Here is a 17164-nt window from a genome sequence, read left to right on the forward strand (position 1 = left end):
ATATTGTCCAAAAAAAGAGGTCTTGCCATGATGAATCGAAAAATATTAAAAAATACCTTTTGATAAGCCGTAAGCTACCACACATATTGCCTTAAATGGTGAGGCAACTTACTTGCTATTATGTGTAATGCATGCACTAATATTTTTTTAATATTTATTAAAATATCAAATTATTTCATAAGCACTAAAAAGCTAGGATGAAAGTAAAAAAAAAAAACTCTAGGATTTAGTTATAGAAGTTAAGCACTATGTTTAAAAAAAATAAAAATTGAAAAATGCCCCAGAAGCTAGGTGACTGAGTTTTGCTTTTAAGGATATTTTACTGTAAAAAAAATAAAAAAGCTGACTTGTCTTTAATTATTTTCATAATAGCCAATGAATCCTGTGAAATCATCATCAAATTCCTAAGATCAAAGCCTATGAAGGATTTTTTTTTGGGAATGATAAAAATTTTAATACACTATTTCAATCTATAAATCTTTAGCTATATCAGTATTTTTTCACTATCTTATAGCTTTTATTAGTTAATAATGTCATTGTTATTTAAGGGCTTTCGAGTTCGAACTTTTTTTTTTTTGAAATAAAAAAGCTTGAAGCACTGAGGCAGAGGATGTATATATTTTTTTTTTATTAGCACCAGATATCCGGGCCTGGTCGTACTAATCCCGGAAGTGTAGAGGCCCTTTGCAAGGAATTTCCCGCGCGATTAATTCATGGGCCCAAGTCTGATGGTTCCATGAAATTCTTTGCACCTAGTAATAATCGAATATAAAATCTTGAACAGAGCACTGTGCCAAGTCCCAGCTCTTCTCTGCTAGGTCAACTAATGGAGTTAACAGAGGCTGGGATCTTGGACAGGAGAACACTGCCAAGTCCAAGCTCTTTTCCGCTAGGCCAACTCCATGGAGTTAACAGAGGCTGTATTGGTAAGCAGTAAGCGTGAAAAAGTCAAGAAAGTGAAGTTTCCAAGTAACTGAAACCAGGCTGCTTAACCTTTCCATTCGACAGTGAACCTGGATAGATTCATGTGCAGGATCCTGCTTTTCCTTTTACTTCCTGCAGCATTGCAGTTTCTGTGGCACTGCAAAATCTTCAGAAATCCAAAGGTTAACTTTCACCTTAAAATATTTCTCCAATTTGGTCAACATCTTTCAGTTCTAAGACGCAATAACCACCCCATTTGGAGATAGGGGCAGTTTCTGGAAGAATTGATTCAGTTAATCATCCCGGAAAGGCAAAAAAGAACAGTTCATGCCTCCTGTTTCACTGGCCTAAAGCCTGTGCGTTAACTTATTTGGACTTGTCCAGTCTGCATGAACATCCAACGAAGCAAATATATGATGAAATAGTTTTGTATCTTGGGTGTTTCTGCAATAATTAGCTCACATAGCGGGGTACAGAAAGAAAGATAAAGCTTGTGACAATGTCCTTATAGATTGGTGCTTTCGATGGAATGCTCTTCTTAGATATAATGAAATGACATCTCGCTTGCGCAAAATTATTCCTAATCAAGCTTAAGTCACCATTGCCTATCCCATTAGTACAATGATTGTGCTGGTTTTAGGTTCCCATGTGCTTTGGAAAGTTAGGAATTGGCATCCTCAACAAATATAATTTTTTTTTAAAAAAAAACCTAAAAGTCATTTCTGATGTGAGCATTTGTTTATAACAATGTGCCTCTTCTGCTGATTCAAGATACATGAGATAATTTATTAATTCTAGTGTTTTGTGCACAACGTGTACAACTTGATTTTTCCCTAAATGCTTTTTGTTTGCAGAAACAAAATTCTGTATGTGTTTCTCATTCTCATGTGTTCGCGCTCCCTATTACAATATCGTGGGCATCGATGTCTCGATCGAGACAATGTTTTAAAGCTAATTATAGCCCTGAGGAAAATTTAGGCCGGGAAGGAGTGTGGTATGGTAAGTAACTTTCTGTAAGTCCAACTTTACCTTGTTTCCATTCTCATGTTCTTAATTTTTGTTAATCCTACTGTGGTAATTGTCCTTTCAACGTGTTATATATTGATGCTTGCTCTTCCTTAGAGATCAACAGACAGGTTATGATCCTCGAGCATGTGGTGTATGTTCTGTTTGAGATTTAACTGCTCGTTTTTTGAATGTTTTGGATGGTCTATCTAGTAATTGCTTAATGCCTTGGAGAGGATGTCGTAGGGGGGACCGATTGATTTCAAGTCACTTTCTATATTTGGCTTTTGTCCCACAGTCCTTGGTCGTTGTCCATTTCATTCTCCGACAGCCAAAGGGGACCCTTGTCTGTTATCCTTGTTTTTATAAGATTGTTCGTAAATAAAAATTAGTTATGGTTTTGAGTGATAATGACACTACTTTCTCAAGCATTTAAGTTTCTTTGAGAAAGATTCGAAGTCATTACCATTCGGAATGCTAGTGGATGAAAAAGGCTGAAATTTCTACACCAAGAAAAACTTGGTGATATTTACTTCCTCACCCAATTCTCTTCCCAAATGCATCTTGTTCAACTGACTCGAGGACAAAAACATTGCTACGTATGATGTGTTGTGTTGATATCATTTAATTTAGTGTATTTTATGCACTGAACTTAGAGTTAATGTCCAGTGTCTCATTATATTTTTTTTCTGACATCGTTGTCAATGAGAGGAGAGGGGACACTGTTAGTCATAGTTGTCTGTACTGTATTGGTAAATCTTTTCAAAATCTTAATCTTCTGTTTCTTTTTTCCTCCAACAGGAGCAAGATTTGTGGGAATATCACAACCTTTCTTATGAGCAGCATATATTGTCAACACATTTTTATCTCACATGCATCTGCAGATTATGGAAATTTATCAGAACCCATGATTTTAAATGCACTTGATCCTTCTCAGTAATTTCAAACGGCCAGTTTTCCTGGTTCATAATGTTGTTGACATTGCTCTTTTTCGAATTGATAAGGTCGGGGAAACTCATCAATTTGGAGCTTAGGGGCATAGATTCTCAAGGCCTACTCACATTTGTAACGCAACAAAGAGTTGAGAGCAGAGCTAGCAAGCATATATCAATAGATTCTTATAATCAATGACTTGCTTTATTATATGAGCCTTGTGTATGAGAATCAGAATAATGGATCAGTTGAGGAAAATGACAAAACTAAAGCAGGCTAAGCAATATTGACTCTGTTTACAAAGGAAGTATAGAAAGTAAGTTTGTGAGAAACATTCAAAGCATATGAATGATTACACTTCCTTTATGCTCTAGCTTTAGGAGCAGCTTGGATAAACAATAGAGAGTGTTCATGAACCTGCTTCTTAAAAAGTCTAATTGCCTACCAATTACTTGTTAGAAACATGTTTAAAGTAAAACATTCTTTTTTTTTCCTCATGCCTTATGCATTAGGATTCTAGATGGCTCTTTTTAGTTAGCTGAAGTATATGCATGAAACAGTCTCATTTACAACTTCCTTTCTAGTTTGTTGCTAGGTCTCTTTGGTTTTGAACTACAAAATCAACAAAGGTTCAGTTAATTTGTTATAAAATATGACATAAATTATTCTATGAAGCCTTACCTAATAGCTTGGATTCATTGCTAAGAAATTTAAACTAAAAATTAAAACTTACTGTTAGGCCTCTCGAATTTAGTTTGAACTATCTAAAAACATAACCATGATGGTTTGAACTTTTGGATGGCATAATTGATGTTGCTTTGGATGCTTCAACAGACCTTAACAACTTTTTACTAGTCCTTTTTAGGATCAAGTTCCGATATGACTAGCTCATCCCAATGGACCACATCTGTACTATTGGCTTGTGACAACTACTAACCAAATAATGAACAAAGGAAATTTGTAATGGGAATCCATCTTCTCTTTGAAGTTCAAAGAAAATATGAATAAAGAGAAACTGGGGTAAAGGAGTGATGCAAACAGTTCTGCATAATGGGTGCCTGTGGGGCACACATTTCTGTTTCCTTTCCCCTTTTCTTTATTTCAATAATTAATATTCATGGTTTCTTGTCAGACAGCCACATACCCGATTGTTATAAAGAGGATATATATTGTGGTATATATATACGTGCCTTGAGATATATTCTATAGGCAGAGGACCTTTGCTAATACACCTACAGTACCTCTCTTTCCCCGTAATATTTCTAGCAATATTATCTGCTCTCTTCTCCTGCATATCTTGTCATAGAGTAACACCAATGGAAACTTCACAGCCTCTTTCTATTGAAAGCTTCTCATACAGTTGGTTAGTTAATCTGAAGCCATCTTTGGAAAGCCTAGACAATTCTCTCAGGGCCTCACTAGATGCATCAGATGAAGCTTCCTTCATTGAGATGGACCCAAGAATGCCACCTTCAAAAAGATTCTTCAGAAATTCTCAGGATTTCAAATTTGACTTCCCCATTTCACAATCTCCTCTTACTCTCGTCCATGCTGATGAGCTCTTCTCCGATGGCCATGTCATGCCTCTCTTTGTCGATCCGTTAAAGATGAAGGCTTATGATGTCTCAGACTCAACCTCAGCCCTCCCTACCTCTTCTCATGCACCAAAAACTGTGGTTTCAGCTTGTAAACCTCAACGTTGTTCTTCATTAAGAAGGTGCAGGAGAATGTCAAAGCAAATAGTTCAGAAATACTTGGATTTTCTAAGGCCATTGTATCGAAGAATTCGAGGCCACAGGTCAAGTTCAAGAGCTGAAAATATTGATTCTAAAGTTCAGGTAATGAAGAACAGGGTATATTCAGCAGAAACATCTCCGAGAATCAGTGTAGCTTATTCTGTCGATGATTGCTGGCGAAGGTCTTGTGATTCTGAGAGCTCTATTTATGAGGCAGTACTCCATTGCAAAAGATCCAATGGTAACTCATTCCTCTCACCAAGTTATGATTATCTACTTTCAATAGTCTCCATGCTGTTATGAATATTACTTTACAATGACAGTAGAAAAATCATCAGGTTTTTATGACATTCTTTCATAAATGTTATTTTCAGGGAAATAAATTGATGTCGTTGTACGAAGGAGTTGAAAAGAAGAGAAGGAAAGCAGCAATGTTGATATTCACATGGGAAAGAAAAAGAGAGAGGAATAAAGAAAGATCAGCAACCACTTGTTTCTTGTTCTTTTCTTCTATTCTTCTGGGAGGATAATGTAAATTTGTTTTCTTATAAGAGAGTGTTTAGAAGTTGTGTGGATGGTCGGCCATGAGAAATCTGGCCATGAGGGAGAGAAAAAGAAAGAAGAATTTAAGGATAAAATTAAAATTTTTTTTTTTTTTTTGTCTTTTCCTTTATGGGAGAAAAGCTAGGCTACCAGCTACTACAAGATTCTCTCCCTTATTTCTGTATAGTTTTCTTTTAATGAAATCAGGACTATTCTATTCATATAATATCTCCACTCTATTATTGTTTCAATCTCCACAGGTTGTCGTCGGGACACCTTTTCTTTTTAGATTTGTATCATTGCCTTTAAGAATGATAAACATTTTCAGATGCCTAAATGCCTACACTGGACCATGTTGTTGAACCTTACAGGACACAGACGCTCGATTACGCCCCACCAGGTTTAGCCTAGGGGAATAAGGATGAACCTTAGGGATATGAAGTTGAGGTGCATTTCCTAGGTTCAATCTTTTTACCTCAGTTGAGGCGCACCAGGTTTAGCTTGGATTTATCAGTGTCCCAGTAGCAGGGCTATTTACTCATGGTGATTTTATTGACTATTGTTGCTTGTTAGGAAAAACAATAACGCTAATGTAAGTTTAACCATGTTAATTTCTGGGTTTTGAATGTGTTTTTCTGGTCCGGCTTAGTAGAGAACAATATAAATTATATCTTTAATCTCACTTGACATTTTAAGTTTTTGAGTAGTGTTGGGTTTTTGTAAGTTTCAAATTCGAAAGGGTTGAAGTTTTTAGTTGAAATGATTCTTTTATGTAACTGAACCGTCGCGATACTTTGGTTACATGACTGAATGAAACTGGTTTTTTTCCTTCCACGTGCTTGCTTGTAGAAATGATCCTTTCAACTACTTTAAGCTTGTGCAATCAAACTTTGTAGAACCAAATGTTTGTTTAATACAATGGATTTTTAATTGCCTTGAAAGATCAATTGGCACGGAATTCAATCACAGGAGATGTTAATCTATTACAATTTGACAATATGGGCATGCCTGTATTTAAAAATAATAATAATAATAATAAGTCGGCCTGTTATATAATATGAACTCCGATGATGAGTTGCTTAACTTTCACTCTGTATGGAAATTCTTGAAAGATTTCTTGAAATTAGATGTCTGATGGTTAAACTGAATTTGAAGTTTACTGGCAGATGCTTGTCTGCTTGGTGTCTCTGTCAGAACTGATTTCAGACTATTTTTCATTTTCTCTTTCTCGGGAGCTAGATTTTCTTTCCTTCTTTTGTTCTTGTCCTATCCCAGTAGTCATTCTTTTCTTACACCTGCAGAAATCATAGTTTTAAATCTACAAGTTGAAGTTTACATGACATGAACTGTCACACAATTTGAGAAAACATAATTAAGTTAGGTGTGCCAAAATCATACTGTTTGATTAAGCGACGACAACTGGTTATTCGGATATCATTAGGAAAGTTTATGATTCCCACTGAAAAGACAACATGTTGATCGATTTTGCGACAGTCAAGAATTTGGATCAGAAATTCCTGAACATAATTTATAGATATCCCTCCTGCAAGCAGGTCTCCTAATGATGAAACAGAACGGAACATATGCTGCGTGAAACCATGGTTTATTTACGACTATGAAGTAAACTTCCATTCTTTTCTTGTGTGCAGTACGGTACCAACTGATCAAGTGAATATTAAAGCAAACACCAAGGCAGGTGAAAGTTCAACAGAAGGTAACATTGCTTCAATCTTGGGCAAACTTCCATTCCGCAGTGCCTTCAGACTGATTTTTCTAACACAATCATTGTTATGGACTCTTTTTGTGGCCATATCTTTGCAGCAGTATTGTAGCATACATTTCTCTTTGTTTTATAATTGTGCAGTGACAGAGTTTTCCTTGACCAAATCAACTGAATAAAAAACTTGGTTCCATAATTATCAAGGCTGGGAATTATAATAGATAATTTTAACTCATTTCCAAGGGCAAGCAAGAGTAATGTAAGCGGGTCTGAAGGATCTGATGGTTCTAAATAGTTGGTTGTGAATTTGTCGCGACGAACCAACCATGTAAATAGCCTAGCATACTTATTTACGGATAAGGAGGATGAAGCCACACTCAAATAGAGATTTACTAACACCTAACAAGAAGTCAAACAAAATTATCTGTAACTTTTAATTTGATTTTTGAATCGGATTTAAATTCAATTTGAAAGTTCTATAGGTTTAATTCTATAAAAAGTTAGCTCGCTGTAACCAGCAAACTTTGAAAACACCTATAAATTAGACCAAGAAGATGCCTTTTGATTTCCTGTTTAATTTCAGATTTTATATTGTTTTTTCCTATTTGATTTAGAATTTTGATTTTTCTACCCGACCTATTTAAAAAGGAATAAATAACCAATGAATTTTAAAAACACCAAGAAAATGTTCTTTAATTCCTGATTTAATTTCAGATTTTATATTATTTTTTCTTATTTGATAGTTTTGATTTTCCTACCCCCACCTATTTAAAAAGTTATGAACTTTTTAAAGCGCAACTATATTTGAGAGAAACATTCAATAATAAAATATGAATCAAGCTCTAGCTGCTTAGACCCTACTTTGTGCCTGCTTTCTTCTTGACAAGCTCCGCCATGTCAAAGAGTTTAAGCCAAATCATTTGATAATGTTTTTCGAACAAGTCTGTCTTAGATCTAAGCACACAACAGTCTTTTCTGCAGATTTATTAATGGATTCTGCAATTGACAAATTTCTTGCAGATATATTGTTACCAAGTCCACTCCGAGTACAGCATAACAGTTCAACAAGAAAATTTTGTGGTAATTGAGATTTTAGTATTATCTGACTGTAGTACCTGAAAGTCTAACAAAGTGACATGATGAGTACATTTTTCTTTTAAGTAGACCTATCTTTAGGGACCATTCCATCTGATAAAAGCTGAGAAGTGAGAGTTTCCGGTCCCCTCAGAAATGGGGTCCAGTGTGTGATGTATCTTGGCCTCCGTAAACACTGCCCATTCTTCCAACATCAGATCTCAAATTTCAAGCCATTGCGGAGTAACGTAACCTGGTATAGCTGGCCAAATATAAGCCATTAGGGTTGAAGCAGAACAGGCAAAGATGAAGAGGTCTATCACATGTCAACAAGTAGGATAGGGAGACATTGACAAAATGTGCTAGGAGAAGTGCCAAAGTATGATTACATTGGTTTTTCTCTTCCTATCTACTTCCTCTTGTTTTCCTCGTTGGATTTTCTGCTTCTCCACAAAAGCAGCACAGCCAAGGGTAGCTTTATAGCTTTTGTTTTTCTCTTGTAGCTACATCAACCCAGCGTGGGGACCGAGACCTCATACATGCTACTTGTCGCTGCTATCAATTCTTTGGTCACTGTATCTACTAACAAGACACCCCATGTCATAATAACAGCGCTTTTACCAAGACATTGCATAGAGATACAGAGATGAGGTCATGGGGCTTCTACAATTATGTCCTCAAATATTTAGGACGAGAGATTCAGTGTGAAAACTCACCTTAGAGTTAGTTTGTGTCGCTAAAACAAGACAAATGACCAACAAACAAATTACACGGTTCATTGCGCTGGAGTGTTTGTTTAAGGGCAACAAAAATTGGTGGGCAAACTTCACTCTCAACAGTTTTACAGGCCAGTAATTCTGGAGATATTTAAGAGTTAGTTCTGATAAAATTTGATTCTTAGCCAAGACTGACCAAAATCTTCATGGGAAATATGGTTCCTTTCTAGAGATTAAAAGATCATATGTTTTCATAGGCACTAGCTGCAACTCAAGTTCCAATACAATGATGAATATGGTATAAATGTGTTAAACAGTCATAATGAAATCCATTCTGCTCTCATGTAAATTTACAGGCTTAAAGCATGTTTAGACAAGAAACCAACATAAATGAACACCTTAATTGATCATGACCACTATCAAGAACGAAAATGTAACTTCAATGTCATATTGCTACACGATTTAAGGATTCTTACGGAGAATTTGGGAGCGTATTGAAACAACTAGACCAGGAGAACAAGACCTTGTGCCATGCCTAATTTTGGATGTACTCGGAATAAGGTCGTTGTTGCAAGTTTCAGGACAGCGAATGATACTTGGAACTTTCTCCCTTCGCAGACCTTGCACCACTCTTATGTATACTTGCATTAAGGGAAAGTCAATATCAATGAGTTGTTAAGTATTCGATATTTTTAGGAGATGAATTCAAATAATAAAGAAAGACATAATGCCGTAGCCGAATCGAACTGCTGATTATCACCATGAACAGAAGTGTATTCTAGTTTTGGATGTCGTCCCATGGAAGATCCAAACAATTTTCCTCTCTCCAAACAGTCGGCATCCCTTGTGCGTGTGGTGAAATCACATGCTGTTGGGCAACTCATGAGTTTCTTGGCTTGAAGTGGAATAAGGCCCTCAAATTTCAGATATAGGTCATGAATACCAGAGTTACGACCTTGCTTTGCATGATGAGAAAATAGAATTGCAAGCTGTAATAAAACTCAATAGCTTCATAGACCTGTAGCTTATACGTGGAGAAAAAATTAGTCACGGTTTAGGCTGAGATTATGAAGAATGTTAAGGCCAACGAACATTTCATCACTCTCACTTGTCATTTAGGACATGACACATCCTAGATTGAATTAACTTCTAAAGTTAAAGGAAGGAAGATATATATATAGCTATTCTGTGTTATCCTGCTTTGATTCCCTTCCCTTTTCTGCACGATCATATTCTTCTGTTTGTGCAGTGCAGAGATACACGCAGGTCCTGTCCTCAACATCACAATTTCAGATGTACCTTTGGTATAACTTCTCGAAAAGATGAAAAGAGCAATTTAGAAGAAAATCTTGTTGAGGAAAAGTTTCAATAAGGTACAATCTTCTTGTTGAGGACAGGTTTCAAGAAGTGGCAAGACAAATTAGAGCAGATTATGGATCACTAAGGCCACCGAATTGTCTTCCTTGTTGCTTAGGTAGTTGCAGAATAGTGTCTCAAGTTTTCCTGTTCTTTTGATTTACCTGGTTTTTGTTTTCTTAGAAAGTATGCTTGCAAAAGCATAGATATTACTTGTAATTATCTGATACAACACACACATCTTATTAGTTCTTTTGACAGAACTCTACTCTTACCGCATAAATCTTCATTTCCTTTTTGATCCATGATCATTGGAACTTTCATAATTACTAGGTTATGATTTCCTCGCATGACTGGCTGAAGATCCACAAAATGGCTAAGACCTGCTGAGGATGTGGAAGCTTAAGCCTAATTGTGGTGGGCATTACTTTATGACTGCTATCTTAGCTGGAAGTGGTTGGGTCTAGAGAAGATTCTATATCCTTGACATCTGAGTTACTGAACTTTAAGTAATGTCCAATCTCTTTTTCATCCGAGCTTCCTCGTCGTATATGGAACCACTTCCTGTGATGATGCTGTCTTGGTTTCCTGTTGCTGATAGCGATGACAAGGTCATTAGGGAAGAGGTCCCGAAGTACGAATGCATGCACATTGTCGATACCAGCAGACCCAATACTGTGAGTGTGTGAAAGTGTTTAAAAGAAAATTGTTTAGGAGAAGAAATGAAGATAGGAAGAAGAGAAGATACAGCAGAGATTGCATTTGAATTTATTTCAAATTGAATGAATAAACTGATTGCATACTGCCATTCGTTACACACATATATTTAACACTAACAAAATAAATTTGCAAACTTTTAGCATGAAAACATGCTATTATCTGTTAACATTATAATAGAGTAACTAACTCATAGACTACGACAACAACTTATTATTTGCATGAAAATTAGAAATAATAGAAATATAAAAATCTTTGACTACTCTTTCTATGCAGCTCTATGAAACAATCTTCAACACTCCTCCTTGCTCAGGGAGCTGCAAATTCCAATCTTTTATCTTAAAAACTCCAACCTATTTGCTAGGAGTGATTTAGTAAATACATCAGCAAATTGATTTTTAGATTTGCAATAAATTAATATAACTTCACTATTTTTCTGCATCACTCGTAAAAAATAAAGCTTGATGTTAAAGTGTTTTATTTTTTCATGAAACACTAGATTATGAGAGATTGTTATAACTATTTAATTGTCAACTGAGATTTTAGTTGCTTCTTCTTCTTCCATATGTAAATCTCTTAATAACTTCTATAATCATAAAGCTTGATTTACTACAGCTGTGGTTACAATGAACTCTGCCTCTGCAGTAGATTGATCCATGATGTCTTGCTTCTTGGATGACCATGAAAATATTGCAGATCCTAAATTAAAACAGAATCCAGAGATGCTTTTTATGTCATTAATGAATCCACCCCAATCTCTGTAAAAAAAACCATGTAGTTTTAACTTTTAACAATTCAAAAATTTAACACCAAAGTTGTATGTCCCTTTAATGTATTTTAGAATTCATTCGGCTACTCTTATATAAATTTCGCTTGACAATGTATAAACTGAGATAAAAAACTTGTAGTACGAAGTATGTCAGGTCGAGTTGCTGTTAAATACAACAAACATCCAATTACGCTTCTGAATTTTTCTTCATTTACTTTGGCAATGCCATCTTCTTTGCTAAATTTGTCTTTTTGATTTATTGGAGTAGCTGTTGGCTTGCAATTCTTCATATTGAATTTTTTCAGGATTTCCCTTAAATACTTCTTCTGGCAAATGAATATTTCTTCTTTGCTTTGCATGGTTTCCATTCCTAGAAAGAAACTCATGAGATCAAGGCTGGTCATTTCAAAAACTTGCATCATATTCTGCTTGAATTCTACAACCTGTATTGTATTGCTTTCTGTCACTAAGAGATCATCAACATAGAGTGATATTATAAGCACATCATCATTTATTCTCTTCACATAAAATATTGCTTCAGATAAACTTTTTTGAAATCCAGAACTTGTCAAATAGTCATTAATTCTACCATACCAAGCTCTAGGTGCTTGTTTCAACCCATAAAAAGCCTTATTTAATAAATAAACTTTGTCTTCTTTTCCTTGAATCACAAAACCAGCTGGCTACTCAACATAAGTTTCTTCTTGTAGAATGTCATTTAGGAAGGCTGATTTAACATCTAACTGGAATACTTTCTAGTTCCTATATACAGCAACATCAAACAAGAATATAATGGTGTCCATCCTTGCTACAGGTGCAAACATATATGAATAATCAACACCATAAATTTGAGCATACCCCTTAACAACCAGCCTAGCTTTATGCTTGTTGATGGTGCTGTTTGCATTAAGTTTAGTCTTGAATATCCATTTCACTTTAATAACATTTTTTCCCAGTGGTTTATCAACTAGTTCCCATGTGCAGTTCTTCTCAATCATGGATATCTCCTCCTGCATTGCTTTCTGCCATTTTTTATTTTGTTTTGCTTTTTCATAACATTCTGGTTTGCAGATAGCTACACTGCTCCTTTGATAAATATCATCAAGGAATCTGATGCCTCTAATTGGTGAATCATCAAATGATTCATCCTGCAATAAATCTGCCAGCTGCATATTTCTTTGCGAGTCTCCCCAATCCCATCATTCTTGTTCATGGAAATAGACATCCTTTATAATAACCATCTTCTGAGTTTGAGGATGATAAACTTTATAGGCTTTAAAAACATCACTGTAGCCAACAAAAATTCCTGGTATTGCCTTCTTATCAAGCTTGTCCCTTTTGATATGTGGAACATGAACAAAACAAATATTATCAAAAATCTTAAGAAAACTTAGTTATACCAAACTTCAAAAGGTGTCTTTTTTTCCATCAATTTTGTTGGAAGTCGGTTTTAAAGGAAGACAATTGTGTTAGCTGCTTCTGCCCAAAACATCTTTGGAAAATTCTTTTCATGTAACATGATCTCACCATCTCCATAATGTATCGATTTCTCCTTTCATTGACTCCATTCTGTTCAAGAGTGTAAAGGGCGGTGAATTAATGTTCAATGCCAGCTTCTTCACAGTAGAAATTGAATTATGATGAAGTGTATTCTTTACCATTGTTTGACCAAATGCATTGAATTCTACAATTACTCTTATTCTCTACATTCTTCTTGAATAGCCAAAAAAATCCCAGCTACTTCTGACTTGTATTTCATGAAGAAAATCCAGCACATTCTAGTAAAGTCATCAATAAAGAGTATGTAATATCGACTATCTTTTATTGAAGGTGTGCTAAGTGGACTAGCAACATCTGTATGAATCAACTGAATTTTTTGTGTAGACCTCCATGTTGACTTTGGAAACGGTTTCTGTTTTTCTTACCAAATTCACAAGCATTACAACTTGGCAATAGATCAGTGAATGAAGGCATTCATCTTACAGCTTTATGCTTCTTAATACTGATCATTTTTTATTAATGACAGTGACCCAGTTTTTTATGCCACACTTCCATGTCATTCAATTTTGTTGGAAAGGCTGTATGCTCCTCCTCAAATGGTAAAAATAAAAAACTTTTCCCTCTCATTTTGGCTTGCAATATTTTTTATCCAGTAGCATAAAAAATATAACAAGATTGATTTTTGAAAACCACTCTCATGCCTTTCTTTATTAATTGCCCAACACTCAACAAATTTTGATCTATATCAGGCACATAAAAAACATGAAAAATAGTTTTTGTACCTGAGTTAGTAGTGATGGCAATCATTTCTTTTCCCTTAACTACTATACAATCATAATTTACAATTCTAACCTTTGCAACTTCAATAGTTTGTAACGTTTTAAAGAGACTCTTATTAGAAGTCATGTGATTTGTGCACCCACTGTTGATTAGCCAGTGATTTGAGTAAGTCTGGACTGAAAAACATGTAGCTACAAACATTTGATCTTCATCACCTTGACTTGAGCATCTTCATCCTGTTTCTAAAATTTTATTATGCGGATGGTTGTTTTATGTCCCATTTGATTACATTTACTACACTTTGCATTAGGTCTCTTCCAGCACTTGAATGGTGGATGACCTAACTTGTTGTAGTGTTGACATGGTGGAAAGTTTGTCTTAAAAAATTTTCCTTTATTCTATAATTGACTTACAGTAGTTTTATTACTATTTGAAACCTGATTTTTTCTGAAAAAAATTTTCTTATCAGAATCGGGATACTTTGCTTGTAAAACTCCTTTAGTAACATGATCTTGCCTTATAAGTCTTTGTTGCTCTTGAGCCTGCAAGGCATTTATCAATTTTCCCAAAGTGATCTTGGACAGATCCTTTGTATTCTTCAAGGTGGTTAAATATGCTTTATATCTTTCTGGCACAGTTACTAGAATTTTCTCTACAATTCTGAAATCAAAGAAATTTGTGCCAAGTAACCTTACTTTGTTAACAATTCCAAGCAATTTGTCTGAATTCTCTTTGATGGTTTCAAAATCCTTCATTCTCCGCAATTCAAATTCTCTTATCAAATTAACACTTTGCATGCCATGAATTCTTTCATCTCCTGCATACTCCTTCTTTAAATAATCCCAAACATCTTTAGCTGATTTAATAGACATAATCCTAATGAAGATTGTTGTGGAAATAGTTGTAACTAGACAAGCTTTTACTTTTGATTTCCTTGTTTTTCTCTCTTTATGATTTTTGATCTGAGTTAATGTTGGATTATTTGGTAAAGGAAGAACTTCATAATCTTCTTCAACGGCTTTCCAAAGATCCAAAGCCTCCAAATAAATATATATTTTTATTGTCCAGAGTTGATAATTTTTTCCATCAAAGATACAAGAAGAAATATGAGAGAAACTTGTTTTAGCCTCCATTACAGGTCCCTGTAAGAAAATTGCTCTGATATCAAATGAAAGTGTTTTTTAAAAAAAGTGTTTATGAGAAGAAATAAAGATAGGAAAAAGAGAAAAGACATCAAAGATTGTATTTGAATTTATTTCAAATTGAATGAATAAACTAATTGCATACTTTCATTATAATCGTTACACATATACATTCAAAACTAATAAAACAGAATTACAAACTTCTAGCATGAAATCATGCTATGATCTGTTAACATGATAATAGATTACCTAACTCCTAGAGGCTAAGACAATAACTCATTATTTGCATGAGAATTAGAAATAATAAAAACAGAAAAATCTTTGACTACTCCTTTTTTGACAACTTCATGAAGCAATCTTCAACAGTGTAAGAACTTGAATGATTACATTCGTGACTTCATTTGAGTACTTGATTATCGAAATCAACGCCCGTCATAGGGAAAGTGTATGCCCATAATGACAATGAAAACCTGTAAATTCAAGAGATTATTAATGTTAAGAAACCTCAAAAGCAAAATGGTAAGAGACAAAAATAAAATAGCTTCAATGACTATTGACTGACTTGAATCCTCAAAAACAATTCACACGAACTGCTTAAAAAATGGCCAAAAAAACAAGACAACATAGTTTAGGAATAAATCTTAGCAAGTTACATAAAGCAATTTAGTCTAAACTGTTTCACATAGTTGATAGATCATAAAAATATACATGGCAGACATACAATGTGTAGGACTTTCTCTAATCAACTTAGGTGGCAGATACTCACTAGCAAGAAATAAAAAAAGAAGGCAATGAAGTAAGTTATCTGTGATCCATGATCAAATGAGCCTTGAAAGCTCATGCCATATAAGCAACACTTGGAGCTACAACAAATAGAAAGAATACTAGATGGAGATTTTTATGGAGTGCCTTGGTGGTCGGTATTAGGAAATTATTATTTTATTGCAAAATCCTACTTCCACCTAGTAAAAGCTTAATTAGTGCCACCATTAATGCTACCATTTGTGCCATATCTCATGGTTTTTGCCCACCATTAGTGCCATGATTTATTGCCTCTTGTCTACCATGAATTGCCTATAAATAGAGGTATTATTTGAGAGCAAACGATGAGAGAAAGTAGAAGAACAAGAGAGAAGAGGAGAGAAAGTAGAGTGGCTACCAAAGATAGCGGCCCTGCTGTAATGTGCAGTACCGTGTGAGACCAATGGGAGTAGAGTTGAGTGAAGTAATCCTCCTCCTCCATGTGTGTTGTAATCTTTTCTTTATTTATCTCTAATAATATTGACTTCTCCCATGAATGTAAGCGATTTGTCAAACCACGTTAAAGATTGTGTCAGTGTGCTTAGCTTTTAATGGACAATTATCAGAACATCACCGGTCGGAATCTTCAAAAATTGGTATCAGAGCATATATAGCTGGTGATGTTGATTCTAGAAAGTATGTGCTTAGCTTCTAATGAACAATTATCAGAACATCACCGGTTGGAATCTTCAAAAATTGGTATCAGAGCAGATATAGCTGGTGATGTTGATTCTAGAAAGTCCACATCAGGATACTTGATGAAGTTCGCAGGGTAGTAGTTTTATGACAAACAAGATTGCAAAAATATGTTGGATTATCCACTACAGAGGCTGAATATATTACTCTTACTGAAAGGGGAAAAGAGTTATTATAAATGAAGAAGTTCTTACATGAACTTGGCTTAGTTCAAGAGAACTTTGTGTTGTATTGTGATAGTCAAAGTGCAATCCATCTCCGTAAGCATCTTACTTTTCACTCTCGATCAAAGCACATTGAGGTTAGATATCAATGGATTCGAGATGCTATGGAGATGAAGTCATTTGTTGTTGAGAAAATCCATACCGATAACAACGTGTCAAACATGATGATCAAACCTCTACCGAGAGAGAAGTTTGAGTTTTGCAAAAGAAAAGCAGGCTTGTTAGTGCATCCTAAATTAAAGCTTACATGTTGATCGCTAATATGGAGAATTCCTCACATGATGTGTGAGGGGGAGATTTGTTGTGTGTGCTCCCACATCATATGATGGTGGGACCATCATATTAATTAGTAAGAGTTGTCTCTTTGAATTAAAAGGCAGTTGCCATTGTAGAAGGCAGTAGAAAAAATATAAGAAAGAAGAAAAAACAAGAGAAAGAAAAGAAGAAGAGGCAGTAGAACATTCTGTTTTCTTTTTTCGGTTTCTCTATTGCCTTCTACAGCGGCAGCTGTCATTGTAGAAGGCACTA

General features: G+C 35.0%; 1 protein-coding gene across 1 annotated transcript; it reads left to right on the forward strand.

Moving 5' to 3' along the window:
- The first annotated feature begins 4002 nt into the window (after positions 1 to 4002).
- Positions 4003 to 5325, forward strand: LOC105109070 (probable membrane-associated kinase regulator 6). Its single transcript, XM_011003661.1, has 2 exons — positions 4003 to 4839; positions 4973 to 5325. Exons 1-2 carry the CDS (start codon positions 4179 to 4181, stop codon positions 4978 to 4980), a joined length of 669 nt encoding a protein of 222 aa, XP_011001963.1. The 5' UTR covers positions 4003 to 4178; the 3' UTR covers positions 4981 to 5325.
- The last annotated feature ends 11839 nt before the right edge of the window (positions 5326 to 17164 follow it).

Source organism: Populus euphratica, unplaced genomic scaffold (assembly GCF_000495115.2).
Source record: "Populus euphratica unplaced genomic scaffold, PopEup_1.0 scaffold439.1, whole genome shotgun sequence".
NCBI classification, from domain to species: Eukaryota; Viridiplantae; Streptophyta; class Magnoliopsida; order Malpighiales; family Salicaceae; genus Populus; species Populus euphratica.